Source organism: Petromyzon marinus, unplaced genomic scaffold (assembly GCF_048934315.1).
Source record: "Petromyzon marinus isolate PM22_M1 ecotype Great Lakes invasive population unplaced genomic scaffold, UKy_Petmar_22M1.pri1.0 PM_G_Scaffold_6, whole genome shotgun sequence".
NCBI classification, from domain to species: domain Eukaryota; kingdom Metazoa; phylum Chordata; class Hyperoartia; order Petromyzontiformes; family Petromyzontidae; genus Petromyzon; species Petromyzon marinus.
The window spans coordinates 5,908,366-5,925,771 of record NW_027423013.1 but is presented as its reverse complement, the minus strand read 5'-3'; the positions used below and the strand labels follow the sequence as shown (position 1 = coordinate 5,925,771).

General features: G+C 50.0%; 1 protein-coding gene across 1 annotated transcript; it reads left to right on the top strand.

Annotated features, from left to right (window-relative positions):
* The first annotated feature begins 6,277 nt into the window (after positions 1-6,277).
* On the top strand, positions 6,278-17,257 carry LOC142918281 (protein Wnt-5b-like). Its single transcript, XM_076062415.1, has 7 exons — positions 6,278-6,440; positions 7,413-7,521; positions 8,975-9,213; positions 9,978-10,309; positions 11,276-11,392; positions 12,655-12,964; positions 16,625-17,257. Exons 2-7 carry the CDS (start codon positions 7,436-7,438, stop codon positions 16,717-16,719), a joined length of 1,179 nt encoding a protein of 392 aa, XP_075918530.1. The 5' UTR covers positions 6,278-6,440; positions 7,413-7,435; the 3' UTR covers positions 16,720-17,257.
* Positions 17,258-17,406: the final 149 nt, after the last annotated feature.

Sequence of the window (17,406 nt, the reverse complement as noted above, 5' to 3'; positions counted from 1 at the left end):
CTCGGCTATTTGTAGCTCGAATAACAAACGTAAACGCGAGACAACAGACCGTCCTGCTGGCCTGGTGAAGCTTCACTTTGTGCCCCAACTCCTTACAACATCACCACCACCACCAATGTCGAGTCCAGTGAACGATCATTAACAAGCCCTCCACAGCGCCGGCGGTAGCCACCGCTCCACACACGCACCGAGTGAACAATTCACTATTCACTAGGCGCACTCCTCCTTCAGCCTGCCCGCCTTGATTCATCAATCAGTGGGATTGCGACACTAATTTGCATAATTGATTGGCCGATGCCTTGACGGCCACGTGACGCTGGGAAGCCACGCGCGTGGATGTCAATGATTGCCAATCGGGTTAATGAGTTAATTGCGATAGCACGTGATGTAGACGCGTGTTTACAATGCATTATTGGCACTTATCTATTATATTCATCACTCGCACGAGTGGGTGGAGGTTTATACATTGTGTCCGTGTGTGTGTGTCTGTGTGTGTGTCTGTGTGTGTTTCTGTGTGTGTCTGTGTGTGTGTCTGTGTGTGTGTGTCTGTGTGTGACTGTCTGTGTGTGTGTGTCTGTGTGTGTGTCTGTGTGTGTCTGTGTGTGTGACTGTGTGTGTGTCTGTGTGTGTGTCTGTGTGTGACTGTCTGTGTGTGTATGTCTGTGTGTGTCTGTGTGTGTGTGTCTGTGTGTGTGTCTGTGTCTGTGTGTGTGTCTCTGTGTGTGTCTGTGTGTCCGTGTGTCCGTGTGTGTCTGTGTGTGTGTATGCGTGTGTGCGTGTCTGTGTGTGTGTGTGTCTGTGTGTGTGTCTGTATGTGTGTCTGTGTGTGACTGTGTGTGTTTCTATGTGTGCGTGTCTGTGTGTGTCTGTGTGTGTGTCTGTGTGTCTGTGTGTGTGTCCGTGTGTGTGTCTGTGTGTGTCCATGTGTGTGTGTCTGTGTGTGTGTCTGTGTCTGTGTGTGTGTGTCTGTGTGTGTGTGGAAGCGTAACACATTGTAGTGTAGTGGTTAGCGCTACGCTGCGCTACGAACCCGGCGACCCGAGTTCGATTCCCGCTCACGGCCACCACCGGTGACGATTATTTTAACCGGTCCTGGGCCTCCCCTAGGTCGTCTCAGCCTCAAACGAGTAACTGCTGTGGTGTGTGAACATCCCCACTGGGGAGACAAAGGCGGCCGGGCGTTGTGGATCCAAGTCCTGGGCGAAGCCGGGTAGTACAGCTAGTATTTTATAATCAAGGCCATCTGTCACACTTATAACGTACTCGGTACATGCTGTCAGCTCCACTGAAACAAATTACGTAATTATCTTCATTATGAAAATCATGCAGGTCAATCACCGTGGCGTCAATTATTTTGAAAAATATTGCAGAGCATTAATGTAATGGACGATGCCCATTTATTAACGACGTTAACGAACCTATTTGTTATTGATGTTTTAGTTTTTCCCGGTCAGGAAATAAAACAAATTTAAACCAGCTACAACAATCACGGGGATATGACGGTATCTAGCAGATGGATCGTACGATCATCACGGATCGTACGATTGTCGTTGATACGGCGTAGTATCACCACGTCGCGAGGACCCTGTGTAGCGTCGGACATACACAGCACATGCTGCCCGGTGTCTACTTACCTGTGGTTGGGGGCACAGTCAAATTGGGGGTGCCACCCTGCGCTGGGGAGAGACAGGGAGCCGGGACGTTGAGGGGCCGGGTTCTCCCCCCACCGACCCCGGGTGAGGGGTTGGGGATTTCTTCCAGAGCCATGATGATAAACAAAGGCAGGCCAAGCCCACTTTACCACGCCATTTGCTTAATCGGGACAGTTGCACGCACGCCTCTTAACTATGCTCAGATATATTATTGGTTCTTTCGGTAAAGTCACGTTGAAGGGAAACAATAAAATAATAGAATATATATAAAACAATAAAATTCTCACGACGTTTCGACCGCAACACAAGCAATCATCATCAGGTGTGAAAACCTGATGATGACTGCTCGTGTTGCGGTCGAAACGTCGTGAGAATTTATTGTTTTATATATTTGATTATTTGATTGTTTCCCTTCTACGTGGTGACTTTACCGAAAGAACCAAGAATATGAATCACTGCAGTCACGAAAGCTTCAAATCAAAATTCATGCTCAGATGTGTTTTTGGCATCTTTTTTTCCCCCCAAACGTTATTCCAGAAACGTGCGTTCCGTATGACGTCACGTGACGAAGTGTCCGTCTGGAACTCTCGCGAAGCGGAGCGGCGGCCTCCACCACCCCTCCCCCCTCCCCCCGCTCGCGAGGCGGATTTCGCAAGCGTTTCTGAGATTCCCTTCAAATGACCTTCGATTGACACACACACCCACCAGGAGGAGGGGGCACAACACTTCACGTCGATGCCCTGCGACGAGGCGAACAAACAGCATGTTGATTGGACGAGTCGAATTATGGTGAGAAAAAAAATATTTATTTGTGTAGAGCTGGAACTTGGCCCAAATTAAGTGAGAACTATTTTTAGCACGATGGTTAGCGTAGTCGTTGGTGATTTGGCCGACATCAAATGTACACATTTAAGGGTACGGTTTAAACATTAGGCGGTTGTTGCTTGGATTCAAACCCAGGGTCTCGGCGATTCTGGCTCAATGCCCTCGCTGCAGATCCGTCCATCCGTCCGTCCCAACGACACTCAAGATAAACAACTGGAGCTGCTCAGAAATCCATCAGCAAAAAAAGGCATTTTGAGATGAAATTGGGTTTCAAATAGATTTCAGTGAAGAGCCTAAAGGATATCAGTCCATTGTACAACGTCAGTCTCTTAGAAACTCAACCGCATCGGCTTGAAAACAGTAATTGAAGTGCTGCTCAGTTAGTCCTGAAATTTGCGGATAAAATAAAAACCAAACAGACGAATACATGATCATAGGGGTTTTCCCCTTTTCTTCTGGTAACGAAACAGCGGCGTTAAGATGTTAAAACACCAAAACTGAAACCTTTTAACAAGGAATCACGTTGCTGCATTAACCACAATGCTTGTGGTCAGAATGCAAACAAAAACAACACACTCTGATAATATTTGATGATGCATTGTCTTTGAAAACTGATTGGCCCACACCAGAGACAGCTTTCTTAGGAGCCTCGTCTCAGACGGTGTTAGACCAGAGGACGCCAAAAGGCCAAAAATGCGTCTCTGGTGTAGACCCAAGCAGTTTCAAAGACAATGCATCATCATATATGATCAGAGTACGTTTTTTGTTTGCATTTTGACTACAAGCATTGTGGTGAATGCAGCAACGTGATTCCTTGTAAAAGGTTTCAGTTTTGGCGTTTTAACATCTTGACGCCGCTGTTTCGTTGCCAGACAAAAAGGTGGACAAACCTACCATCACTTTTTGGCGCTGGCAACAGGAGGTCCCAGGATAAAGACAAATGTTGTCTGACCATTGTCGCGCGTGGCAGGACTTGTAACACACAAACTACATTCTGCTGCAAATCATGAATTACCTCCGTGATAGAGGTGTTTTTTGTGTTAGATCGCGTAAATATATAAATGTGTCGTTAAACCCGCCACCACCCGACGCAGCCAGTTAGTTTGTCCCGTGAACAGAACGTGGCCCAATTCGTCACTAGCACGGCAACAGCGGTGCGCTGGAGAGCAAAGCCCAAACATGAACAACGTGAACACGACGTTTCGTCAGTAATCACAACAAGCAGCTTCACCGACGTTCGGTGCTTCTCGGCTATCGGCCGTCAGAGGGGCCTGGCCGGATTTCCCTTGCCGCCCCTCTGGGCATCACCGACCGAGACCCCCAGCCGACGTGACTCTTGCGTCACGTGCTGCGCCGCCCCCGGCCGTTCGTTCGTCCGGCCCGGGGAATGAATCTCGTCACTTGGGGACCGCGACAGTCACCAGGGGCCCTTCTTGATGACGGAGTGGCCTTGGCAAATCCCCCCAAGCCTCTACAATCAGCGGTGCAGATTTGTTGTGTGGTAACACCGCAGTGCCGCTGCAATGCCAGCGCTTTTAAAGCGTAGGCCGATCAATGATTTTACTTTCGTCGGAGGATGTCTCTGTTTAAGACAACATCATGGTTTATAATGGCTGCTGTGAATTATACGAAGCATTTCTGAACGGTTTAACACGTAGCAGGCTGTAACGAACATTATCATCCACGAGAGGTTTTTGTGGGGTCAGATCGCGTACAAATATAAATGTTGTGTCGTTAAAACCCGCCACCACCCGACACAGCCAACCAGTAAGGGTTGTCACATGAACAGAACGTGGCCGATTCGTCACTAGCACAGCACGAGTGTGTAGTGTAGTGTATAGTGTAGTGTATATTAGTGTATAGTGTAGTGTATAGGGTAGTGTATATTAGTTTATAGTGTAGTGTATATTAGTGTATAGTGTAGTGTATAGTGTAGTGTATAGTAGTGTATAGTGTAGTGTATATTAGTGCATAGTGTAGTGTATAGTAGTGTATAGTGTAGTGTATAGTGTAGTGTATATTAGTGTATAGTGTAGTGTATAGTAGTGTATAGTGTAGTGTGTACTAGTGTATAGCGCAGTGTATAGTGTAGTGTATAGTAGTGTATAGTGTAGTGTATAGTGTAGTGTATAGTGTAGTGTATAGTGTAGTGTATAATAGTGCAGTGTATAGTGTAGTGTATAGTAGTGTATATTAGTGTATAGTGTAGTGTATATTAGTGTATAGTGCAGTGTATAGTGTAGTGTATAGTAGTGTATAGTGTAGTGTATTGTGTAGTGTATATTAGTGTATAGTGTCGTGTATGTCAGTGTATAGTGCAGTGTATAGTGTAGTGTATAGTAGTGTATAGTGTAGTGTATAGTGTAGTGTATATTAGTGCATAGTGTAGTGTATAGTGTAGTGTATAGTGTAGTGTATAGTGTAGTGTATATTGGTGTATAGTAGTGTATAGTGTAGTGTATAGTAGTGTATAGTGTAGTGTATATTAGTGTATAGTGTAGTGTATAGTGTAGTGTATAGTGTAGTGTATATTAGTGTATAGTAGTGTAGTGTATAGTGTAGTGTATAGTGTAGTGTATAGTGTAGTATACTAGTACAGAACACCGGTTGTGTGTTGGACAGCCAAGCCACGACATTAACAAACTGAGTACCATGACGTTTCGCCATTAATCACAACGAGCTTCAGGTGACAGCTAGCCAGCTCTCCAACACACAACCGGCGTGCTGTACCAGTGACGAATTGGCCACGTTCTGTTTACGTGACAACCCTCACTGGTTGGCTGTCTCGGGTGGCGGCGGGTTCAACAACACAACATTTACACATTTATGCGATCTGACCCCAAAAAACCTCCGTTATTGATGAATTTGTTAACACATTCGCGGGCTTCCGTTGACTTCTGTTCTTCACCGTATGGCTCTGCCTTGAATAACTCACCCACGAGCGAGGAGGGCCTTTGACAGACCGCGCGGTGTTGTACGGTAGAGCGTAGTGACCCGTGAGAGTGCAGCGATCACTCAACATAGACGTTGGACTTCTTTCGCGCCGTACGTGGCAATCCAAACAATTCCTTACATGGGAAAAAAACCAATGAATAACGATTGAATGATTACCAATCTATTATATAATTACAATACCCGCTCCGCCTCAAATCACCGCACCAGACTGGGTTAAATGATGACGTCACCCTGCTGCTGCTCTATTTAAGACCGGGAGCAAGTGGAGAGGGCTTCACCATTCTGGCAAATCGCCCGTTGATACTGAATGTAATTACCAGCGAAACGTCGTACTACTCAAAAAATGTAAATGATGTTGATTCACTCTTCAACACACCGATTGGCTAAAGCAGTGAACTATTTGTCTTTTTTAAACGTGACACTTTTTTTACTGTTTGGCCGTGTCGGGTGGTGGAGAGTTAAAACACATTAAATAACACGATCTAACCCAAAAACCTTGATTGTGAATAATATTGGTCGCGAAAGCCTACGTGTTAAACTCAACATAAATAATATGTCGAGAAAACCACGTTTACGCATCTGCGTGAACCTGGACACAACGTTGCGGACATAACCCACCCCCCAAGTCTATCACTGTGGCAGTCAGAGTGATGGCGTTGGGGGCAGGGTGTCTCTTGATTGATGAGGAGCGAGGGACGCACGTGGGGAGGGGGGCAGGGCTTTGTGGAAAGTGGCTGCAGGTGTGTGTGGGATGAGATCATCTCGGGAGCACGTGGACTCGTGATGAGCACGCCGTGATGACTAATTTGACAAACAACAAGATCTATAAAAGGGCCCTCCGCTGACACTGCGGGGGTGTGGATTCCACTGCCTGCCTGCCCGCCTACCTGCCCGCCTGCCTGCCTGCCTACCCGCCTGCCTGCCTGCCCCACCTGCCTGCCCTGCCTTCCTGCCTTCCAGCCTACCTACCTGCCTGCCAGGCTGTGTACCTGCCTGTGCACCTGCCAGGTGAGACTGCCGACGACGGGGAAACTCGTCCACGGCCCGTGGAGCACGTCCCGAAGTGTCGCACCGTTTGCAATCGGAATGGCGCCACATTGCGGGCGAGTTTTTTTTCGTCTTCACGCGAAAGGATTTCGCTCCTTAGCCGCTTCGCCCCGAAGGGAGCGAGCGAGTGGTCAAACTTCCGGCCTTAAAAATATAAATCTGATGAACGTAGGTGGAGTCAATTCTTGACCCGATTTCAGTTCCCTCGCTCACGGCCAACGCCAGTGACGATTATCTGAACCGGTCCTGGGCCTCCCCTAGGTATACTCGGCCTCAAATGAGCACACCTGGTGCGATGGGTAGACCTCGCCACAGGGGAGACAAAGGCGGCCGAGCGTGGCGCCGCTACTCGCTAACGGTACTTGCCTCGACGGTCTAAGGCTTGCACGGGGGACCTTTGTCTTTGTGTGTGCGTGTGCAAGTGTTTCACGGTGGGGAGCATGAAACTCCCCGGCCCATCGCGCTCTTCAGACGATACCGGGGAGACTCATCATCCTCACATGCCCTCACCCCCCTCCACCAGCAGCCACGCTCCATTGAGACTACCGTAGTTTCAAGCATGTAACCCGCAGAAATTCAGATAGCCCGCACCTCCATATACCCCGCATGCATTCATAGATTTAACGTCGTTACCGCAGCTTAATTCCATCGTACCCACCAGAGTGACGGCAGTCGAGTTGGTCACGATCACTGTGGCTAGGAGATGTTAACTCCCTCGCCTGGTACGCAAGCGGTCGTGGGTTCGATCCCGCGTACCACGCGAGGTAATGAACATCTCCCAGCCACCATGGTGGTGATGATGATGATGATGAGCGAGACGTGAAAACTCAAAACATACGGCAGCGGGCATCGTCAGGGTCGAACCCACGACCTCTTGTGTACCAGGCGAGGGAGTTAACATCGTCACCACCGGGCCGCTTCTCTTCTGCGCAGCGCCGCTGACCACGAGGATTTCGATGGATCCCCTGCGACGTGTGGACTGGTTCCCGCTGGGGCTCTGCGCCTTGGCACAGCTGTGGGCAGTCGCCAGCGCCTCCTTGTGGTGACCGCAAGCCGCCGCCACTGCCGCTGTCTTCGTCCTCACTGCTGCGATGAGAGCTCACAAGTTTCGACGTCGATTTGAGCAACCTTCTTACCTTGCCTCTATTTTGCACACTCAATACGGTTGTTGTACGGGATTTTTTTTATCGTGTGCGTGTATATACATCACATATACAGTATCTACCGCGGTATATTGGGGCACCATGGTGGCTATGAGATGTTGACGACCTCGGCTGTTATGCAGGAGGTCGTGGGTTCAATCGCGACCTTGACACATGCCGTATATTTGGAGTTGCTATATTTTCCCCGTGGTCGTCTTAAGAATTTTTATTCCGGGGTCCTCCGATTATTTCCTCCACATTTAGAAGCACGCGTTGAGAGTGTTTGCCTACTGCTGTAAGTGTCAGCGTGATGATCGCCAGGTCGCCGCTGAGGAAAGAGTCACTTGGCTCGGCCGGGGTCTTGCGCGCTAAAAGACAATTGCTTGTTTCCCATCCTGCGCCCATGTAGCGTCCTCCTCCGGCGTGCGGCACGCACACGCACAGTCGGAGACGATGCAGTCGCAGGAGGCACCGTCTCTTATTTCCGTTACACCAACTCCGGCCTCTCTCTCTCGACCACGCTGCCGTACAGCCGCGGCCCAGACACGACCCTGAACCGCGTTGCGTCGACCGAGACGACCAACCGCTGTCCGGCCGCACAATTACCGGTGAAGGCGACAATGAGAAGAAGAGTCCATTCCCAGTACCGGCAGCCCGGAGCGCTCTCACCGCTGCTTTTATATTGCCCCTGGCCCCTGGCCTGGTCTGGCCCCGCCCCTGGCCCTGCCCTGGCCCCGCCCCTGGCCCCACCTCCCTTCTCAAACCAACCAGAGGGTTCCAGGGGCCTCCCTCCCTGTGAGGTCTTCCGTGACCCTTGCCCCGGTTCCTCCGCCCTGCCGGCATGCAGCGGCCGTGTGTAGACTCTCGACGGCGTGAGTGCACTCGCTGTCCACAGCAGTTGCCGCCGCTGGACAGCGGTCGGCGCTGTGTCACTACACAACTTCAGAGAAGAATAACTCGTGTGTGTGTGTGTACATCGTGTAATATTCAAATTTACAAACCTGTAGAAATTCCACAGATATTTGCTCTATTTAACTTTTTATCATGTAGCACTTTTTCAGGAGAGGCCTGGCTATCGCACTTTATAGCTCAAGCAAGTGGCCGATATCATCATCACGTGGTGATTTATAGCAGCAGCCAAATCACTCCAAACGCGTAGAGACGTTGATTCTAAACCAGAGGGACCTGGAGATGAATCCACGCAACCACGGGGAGAGACATGCAAACTCAAAACGTACATGCAGCAGCAGGCATTTTTTAAGGGGTTGGGATCGAACCCACAACTGCCTGCGTACCAGGCGAGGTAGTCAACATCCCCCGGCCACCGTGACTTCCGCCCCCATCCCTCTGCAGGTCGCTCGCACTGTGGGCCCCCAACTTTGACCCCTCCGAGTATCGGCCGCTGTGCATTTGGGTGCCGGGGCTGTCTCCCGCACAGCGCAGAATATGCCTGCGGCACCGGGACCACGTGGCGCACGTGGCCGAGGGCGTCCACCTGGCGCTGTCCGAGTGCCGGCACCAGTTCCAGGGCAAACGGTGGAACTGCACCGTGCCTGGCGCGGAGGACGCACTGGACCTCGTGGCCGAGTCGGGTAAGGGGTCAGAGCGAGCCCGCCACATCCACTCGCACCTAAGGTGCCCGACCGCTTCCCCGAGACACGCACACAGAAGCTTTTTTTGGGGGGGAAAGGGGGGGGGGTCGCCCACCTCCCACCCCTACGCGACTCTGCTTCGGAGTTCCCGCGTTCCTCCTCCAGGGGTTTCCCCCTCCCCTACGCGACTCTGCTTCGCAGAGTTCCCGTCCTCGGGCAGCGGGAGATGTCCGCGGGCGGCCCAAGCGGCCGCCCCGTTATCCCGATTGCAACCGCCTTCGCTCTGGGCCAGTGCCAGGCTGCGGCTCGCTCGCTTCACTGCTCCTGACGCTCCTGGCACGCCTCTTGGGGGTCCCGGACGTCCCACCGGCCCTAGTTCGCTCCCCAGGTCGGCCGCTGTAAAAGCAGCGATCGTAATACCCGTCACCTGATCGTTTCCCTGTCCCGAGATCTATTCCGCGGAGTTGGAGACGGCGCTCGGCTCCTACCCGCGGCGACGATCCCCCTGGTCCCCACTCGTGTCGGTCCTTGAGGGTGGGAGCTCTCCCCAGCCGCTCGTGCTGCTGCCGCTTCTGAGCTGCGCGCCCCCACGCCGCCGATTCGGGGGCTCTCCTTTCGCAGGGCCGCGGAGCCCATTGTTCGGTCCCCGGGCAAATCCCGTGAGAGGGGTCTGTCTCTAAATAGGCGACGTTTTCCCTACCACCTGCTTGGCGTGTTCTCCCCCAAAACCCCTTCCCACACCGGTCTGGCCGCACCGTCTCCAGCTGACGGGGCGGGCTTCACGCACGACGCCCCCCTGGGAGTCTCCCCAGGCTCGCGCGAGGCCGCGTTCGTCTCCGCCGTCACCGCTGCCGGAGTGGCCCACGCGGTGGCGCGCGCCTGCCGCCAGGGGGCCCTGCAGGGTGCTTGCTCCTGGGTCGTTCCCCACGCCATGAAGCTACCGCCGGATGCTCGGCGGGGCGGCTCCGGAGACGACGTCGAATACGGATACCAATTCGCCAAGTGGTTCGTGGATGCGGGCGATCACAATCGTGGCAGCGGGCAAGGAGGGGAGTCTTTGGCGATGAATTTGCACAACAACGAGGCCGGCCGGCTGGTGAGTGGGTGAACGGGTGGGTTGTGCATGTGTGTGTATTGTCATTAAAAAAACAAATGTAATGGAAAAAAGTTATTTTATGCGATCAATGCAAATTAGGTTCGGCTTTGTCGGCTCGGGTTGTATTACCAATCGTGATTGATGCAATGATTCTCGCTTTAACTTTCACCGGTTATATTCTTGGTTCTTTCGGTGAAGTCATGTAGAAGGGAAACAATAAAATAATAAAAAAATATGAACATTAAAATTCTCACGACGTTTCGACTGCAACACAAACAATCATCATCAAAATTTGAAGGAAAAAACACAACTTTTTTCAAATTTTCTTGCTGTGGTTTTCACACCTGATGATTGCTTGTGTTGCAGTCGAAACATCGTGAGAATTGAATTGGCTTATATATTTATTTATTATTTCATTTTTCCCTTCTACGTGACTTTACCGAAAGAACCAAGAATATGAATCCCTGCAATCACGAAAGCTTTAAATCAAAATTTTACCGGTTTATGTTTCAAGTACAATAACGTCTGGTCGCAGGATACAGTTCTTACATTTAAGATTATTGTTATGCATGAATCTTGATTTGAAGCTTTCGCGACTGCAGGAATCCACACCCCTTTGGGTTCTTTCGGTAAAGTCATCACGGAGGTAGAAAAAATAAAACGTCCACGCTGCTTTGATCGCAACACCACAAAGCGGTCGTCTTTAGGGCGAAAAAGCATACCCCAGCAGTTGAACTGCTGGAGCAGCGAGAGAGCCGTTACACACAGCAGGAGGTGATGTTTGTGGCGAAGGGCACGCTGGGTCTGAGCTGGAAAGGAATTCCATCCCCGGACGCAGGCACAGGTGCCGTCGTGACGTCACCGCCACTTGTTAGCGAACGGCGGTTGGTAGTGGCGATTATGATGGTGGCGGTGAGTGTGGTGGTGGTGGTGACGATGATGACGGTGGTGGTGGTGGTGCTGCAGGCGGTGTACAATCTGGCGTACATGGGCTGCAAGTGCCACGTGTTATTTGGCACCTGCATGCTGAAAATCTGCTGGCAGCAGCTCGCCGACTTTCGCAGCGTTGGGAACTTTCTGAAGGTGAGCTCACGGCTGCAGGTGATGAGACTGCACCCAGAGGAGGTGAGTGTGGGGTGGGAGTGACGAGGATGAAGCCTTCTAGATTTGAAGTTTCATGACCGCAAGGATCTTTCGGTAAAGTCACGGAGGTAAAGAAAATAAAAAATAAAAATATTTAAAAAATCACGACGTTTCGATTGCAACACAAGCAATCGTCATCAGGTGTGACAACCACAGCAAGAAATTTTGCTGAAGTGGGAAAGAAGCCGGAGTCAAGGGGTTTATACTGGGCATGGTGGGGGTGGGGGAACCATCACGTCACCATACATAGCAGGCGTTACCAAAAAGATTTCCAAAATCTTAAAAACAAGCACAAGATCCAGGTCCGATTCAGTACAGTACACAATCCCTGATCTAATCCCATCTGTGAAGGATGTCATTCCTGACATGCAATACCCTGGAGTTTACAAACTGAGTTGCATTTGTTTCGATTGTTACATTGGGGAAACGAAATGTCATGTCTCAGACCGTATCCGCGAGATTTGAAATACGGCAGGACTAAATTTTCCGCCGTGGCTGATCACTGCTACAACGCCGTGGGCTCCCATGATATTGTTTTCTCCGAGACCAAAGTGCTCTGCAAGCCGTCTGGCTACCATCAAAGATTTGTTCATGAAGCCATCCAGATATACAAACACAGACATAACTTCAACCCAGAGGACAGATACAAACTGAGCAATCATTAAAATGTGTTATTAACCAAGTAAAATTGAACAGTTCATAGTTGTTCCCTCTTATTTACCGGATACTAGTTTATTTTACAGAGTTAATTACATCGTCAGCGCTTGGCAGTGCGGCTATTTTGTTGCGAGTGCCACCATCCGTGTTGGCGGCAATCGTTGTAGATGCGTGGCTCTCTCCCCACTGGCCCCTCTTCCCGCACCTACAGCCCCGCCCACTCCCCCCCCCCCTACCACGGCCAGTATAAACCCCTTGACTCCGGTTTCTCTCCCACTTCAGTAAAATGTTCTTGCTGTGGTTGTCACACCTGATGATGATTGCTTGTGTTGCAATCGAAACGTCGTGATTACATTTTTTTATCTTTTATTTTCTTTACCTACGTGACTTTACCGAAAGAACCAAGAGTGAGGATGAATCCATAGGAGGGTTACAGACGGGGGTGGGGGGTGGGGGAGGGGGGGGTCCCTCACAGCTAAGGGAGCTCCCCGCATTCACTCAACAACCACCACATCCCCTGATGACGACGATTATGGTTGCCGCAGGAAAAGTACGACAGAAGTTCCGCCGTGCAGCTGGTAAGCCACAACGGTGGGGGCAGTGCCGGAGGCGCCAACGGCGGCAGGGGCGGCGCCGCCCGCTGGCCCCGCCGGCGTCTGGAGGCGGTGAACGAGCGGTTGACGGCGCCCACGGCGAGCGACCTGGTTCACGTGAACGCCAGCCCGGAGTATTGCGAGCGCGACAAGACTCACGGCGTCCCCGGCACGGTGGGGCCGCAGTACAGCGTCACCTCGGAGGGGGCCACCGAGGGACGCTCCGTCACGTGCTGTGACAGAGGATACGACACCTCTCAAGGTGCACACCTCACCCCACCCACCCCCCCTCCCCTCCCCGAAAATAAACTAAAACTATTCATTAAAAAGCGGCAACTATTTCATATTACATAAAATCCGTGATCTAATCCCATCTGTGAAGGATGTCATTCCTGACCTGCAATGCCCTGGAGTCTACAAACGAAGTTGCACATGTGGTGATTGTTACGTTGGGTAAACGAAACATCACGTCTCTGACCAGATCCGCGAGCACAAGGCAGATCTGAAACGCTCCAAACATACAACAGCGGTCATTGTCAGAGTTGGGATTGAACCCACGACCCCTGCATATCAGGCGAGATAGTTAACATCTACTAGCCACCGTGATGATGATGAGACGCAGACTCCAAATATGCAGCAGCAGGGGCAGGCATCGAACCCACAACCTCTGCTGTCTCTCTCTACATGTGTGTCACATTTCAGTGAAAGGACATTTTCGGAATTTTTCTAATCTGGTATCGAGCAAAAATGTACAACTCAAACGTAGCAGCATTTATTGTTGAAATTACGGACGGCCGAAACACGGAATTGGGAGCCCGCGATCTGAAACGGAGTCAGCCATTTTGATTCCGCTCAGCCACTCGGCTTTCCACAAATAAACCACGGTAAAAAAAATGATCTCGTCCAGGAGCGTGAACCGTTGGAACAAACTCCGGTCATCTTGGTAGCAACGGCTTTTTGGCTCGGCCATCGAACAAAGGCGGTGGTCACTGCATCATTGCGCAGCGCTCTCGGATGTGCTTCTGTGGCCGTCTGGAATGCTCTTCCGATATTAGAAGGCGCTTAGATTTAAAGCTCTTCTTTAGAAGCACTTTTAGTGTTTGCCCTTCCCCCGCACCTCCTGAGCATGGTTAGCTACGTACGGTGTGAAGAAGTTCAGCACGCACACTATACACTGCAATGCACGACTACACATCACACACTATACCAGTGGTTCTTAACCTTGTTGGAGGTACCAAACCCCACCAGTTTCATATGCGCATTCACCGAACCCCTCTTTAGTGAAAAATAAAATGTGATTTTTTTCAAATTCAAGACATAGATATATTTTTTACTGGTACACAAAATGAGCCGTGCATGAACATTACCTTGTTCAAAGAATAAAACCAACACAATGCATAAACTCACAACAAATTACATACCTGGAAATCAATGTGACTTCTGCTGTTGCCTTTGAGAGATCAGTTCAGATATGCGTGGCTTCACCTTGGCAAGTGCCACTCTCATGTCATTTTCACAGCAAAGTCTGTTCCTTTTCTTCGTTTTTATGTCCAGCATCCTCGAAAAGGATTGCTCACAAAGATATGTTGTAACAAATGGTATAAAAAATCCAGGGCTTTCTTAGCAATAACTGGATACTTGTTCATTTGTCGACACCAAAACGTTGAGAGCGTTGTTGTTCTGAAGAGTTGCTGTTGAACCTGGCTCTGCTGAATTTCAATGATTTCGTCGAGGAATTCATCATTGACATCTGCTGTTTCAACAGCAAACGTGAACGGCTGTCTCACCCATGCTGGATATGACTCTCTTGTAGGGAAATATCCGTCGAGAGACTTTGCAAGCTCATCTAAGTGCGTGGCAATTGTTTGCTTCAGTTCCGTGGATACAGAAATATCTCCGATTCCAGACACATCTTCGATCTTACTTGCACAGTCGTCCAGAAGCGGGAAGTTTGCGAAGTTATTGTTCTCTGTTCGTCGTTTCCATAACGGTAGCTTTTTTTGAAAAGCCTTCAGGTGTTCTTCCGCTTCCATGATATTGACTCCACCACCCTGCATCTGCTGATTGAGATGATTGAGAGCTGCGAATATATCAGCCATGTACGCTAAAATGAGAATGAACTCAGGATTTTTGAAGCAATCTGCATGGCAGTGTTGGTGCTCTTGCAAAAACAGGGCTAATTCCACACGCATGGCAAAAACACGATTCAGCACCTGTCCCCGGGATAACCACCGAATATTAGAATGGAGCAGAAGTACCTCAAATTCAGAGCCCATTTCTTTACACAGCTCACTGAAGATGCGGTGCCTCAGAGCACTTTTTCGCACATAGTTCACACATTCCACCACAGTTTTTAATACTTCTGCCATTTTTGGAGGTAAGTTTTTTGTTGCCAATGCATGCCTGTGCAGAATACAATGCGTCACAATGATGTGTGGTGCATCGGCCTTTACTAGCGCACCAAAACCAGACTTTCTTCCCAGCATGACTGGAGCTCCATCCGTACAAACTGCAGAAACCATATCCCATGAAAGATTGTTGTCTCTGAAGAAGTCATCCACAAGCTTCTTCACATCGGCTGCCTTCGTTGTTGTTGTAAGAGGCTTACAAAATAAAAACTCTTCTTTTATCATGTCGTCTTTCACATAGCGTACAAAAACAGCAAGCTGGCTTAGATCAGAAACGTCTGTGGTTTCGTCGAGTTGAAGGCTGAATTTTGCCGGGCTTGAAATCAGATCCGCGACTACTTGAGCCAAGATGTCTTTACTCATGTCTTCTATTCTGTCACTGATGGTGTCATTTGAAAGGGGAATTTGGGATAATTTACCTTCGGCCGCTGTTCCGAGTATCAGATTCGCCATCTTTAATGCAGCTGGTTTCACAAGTGTTTCACCAATGGTGTGTGGCTTGCCCTGCTTTGCGATCAGGTAAGCAACTTCGTACGATGCTGTCAGGATCGGTTTGTTAACAGGTACAAATCCAAGAGCAGGCAGAGAGGCCCTTTCATCGAATCTGGCTCTCTTCACCCTGAATTCAGCAAGTGTTGTGTTCTTGTATTCCCCGTCTCCATGCAGCTTCAAGAAGTGTTCCTTTAGTTTTGCCGGTGCAAGACTAGAGTTGCTCAACTTGGCGTTGCAAATCATGCAGATAGGACGCTCACTCCCATCACGTTCCGTGATACATGAGAATCCATGTTGTACATATTCGTCCGATCACTTTCTTCTTTTGCCCGACATAGTTAGTATGGATAAAATATTAAAGAAATCACACGACGTACGACAACAACAGTCACATGTTGACTACTGAGTACGCACTAAATTCCCCGCAGCGCTGATTGGCCAAGCAGTGTAGCATGATCATCTGCAGCCAGTGATGGCCAAGCGGGCCGTGTGTGTCATCACAAATTTACACAATAATTCAAGTGTGTCCGGACCTCCGTGGCGGGGGCTCTGCCGAACCCCTGAGATCGACTCACCGAACCCCTGGGGTTCGATCGAACCCAGGTTAAGAACCACTGCACTATACACTACGCTGCATGCTACACTATACAACTATACACCAATCTACACTATTCTACACTACTGTAATGTCCCTCGGAAAACTTGCCTTTGTTCTTTTTTTTATTAGGGCGCATCGTGCAGATAACATACTTTCATATCCTACGGTACTTCGCTATGACCAGCATATACAGCGCTTGGGCTAGGATAGAAACAAATACTTGGGCTAGGATAGAAACAAAAACTTGGGCTAGGACAGCCACCCAAGCAACGCCGGCACGGAGACGGCGGCGTCAACGGCGATCGCAAGATTGCGATGAAAAAAATCTCGCGGTCAAAAAAAAATATCTCGCGGTCAAAACGACGACGCTTCTCGCGTTCGTTTCGCACTCTCGCCCCGTGCTGTTCCCCCCCCCCCCCCCCAGTCACGGTGGAGAAGCAATGCGGATGCAAGGAACAACTCCACTGGAACGTCGATTGCGAGCTGTGCCCATGGACCGATCAATTCTTGTGCAAGTAGCCTCAAGCCGCAGCCTAGGGGTGGCCTCGGCTGAAATCGGACTCCATCTGGTTTCAGCCCCAGGTCCTGCGGGTGTTTGGTGACCCCCACGAAGTTTGTTTGGGGCACCATGGCATCCAGCATGCCCATCGCTACGAGCCACGTCACACTATACATTACACTACTACAAACGCTACACGTTGATACGCTACACTTCACTACCCTACTATACACTTGTCAACATCCGCACATGGTGAATTTCCACAATGCAGAAGCACCGTTGTTTTTGACCGTCACCACTTGAATGCGGTTAGTGACTAAGTGGCCTTGTTGTTCCTTTTAACTCCGTTCTTGTTAACGCCGCGTTTTGCCAAATGTTAGAAACATTCACTCGGCACACTGAGGGTTCACAGTGTGGTTCGGTGACCCCTACAAAGTTGTTTAGGGAGCCGCCCCTGCAGCATCCGTCATACCCTTCACTGAGCCGCGTTGCACTGTATACACTTCACGCTACACTTGTAGACAACCTTGCCTATAAAAGTAATTTTCTGTGTGTCTATCTGTGTGTGTGGACGTCGGGGATGCGTTCCTGAGTATCGAAACGGCGTTATACCGAAGCGATTGATAGTGTGATGGTGGTGGTGGTAGTGGTAGTAGTAGGTGGTAGTGGTGGTAGTAGTAAGTGGTGATGGTGGTAGTAGGTGGTGG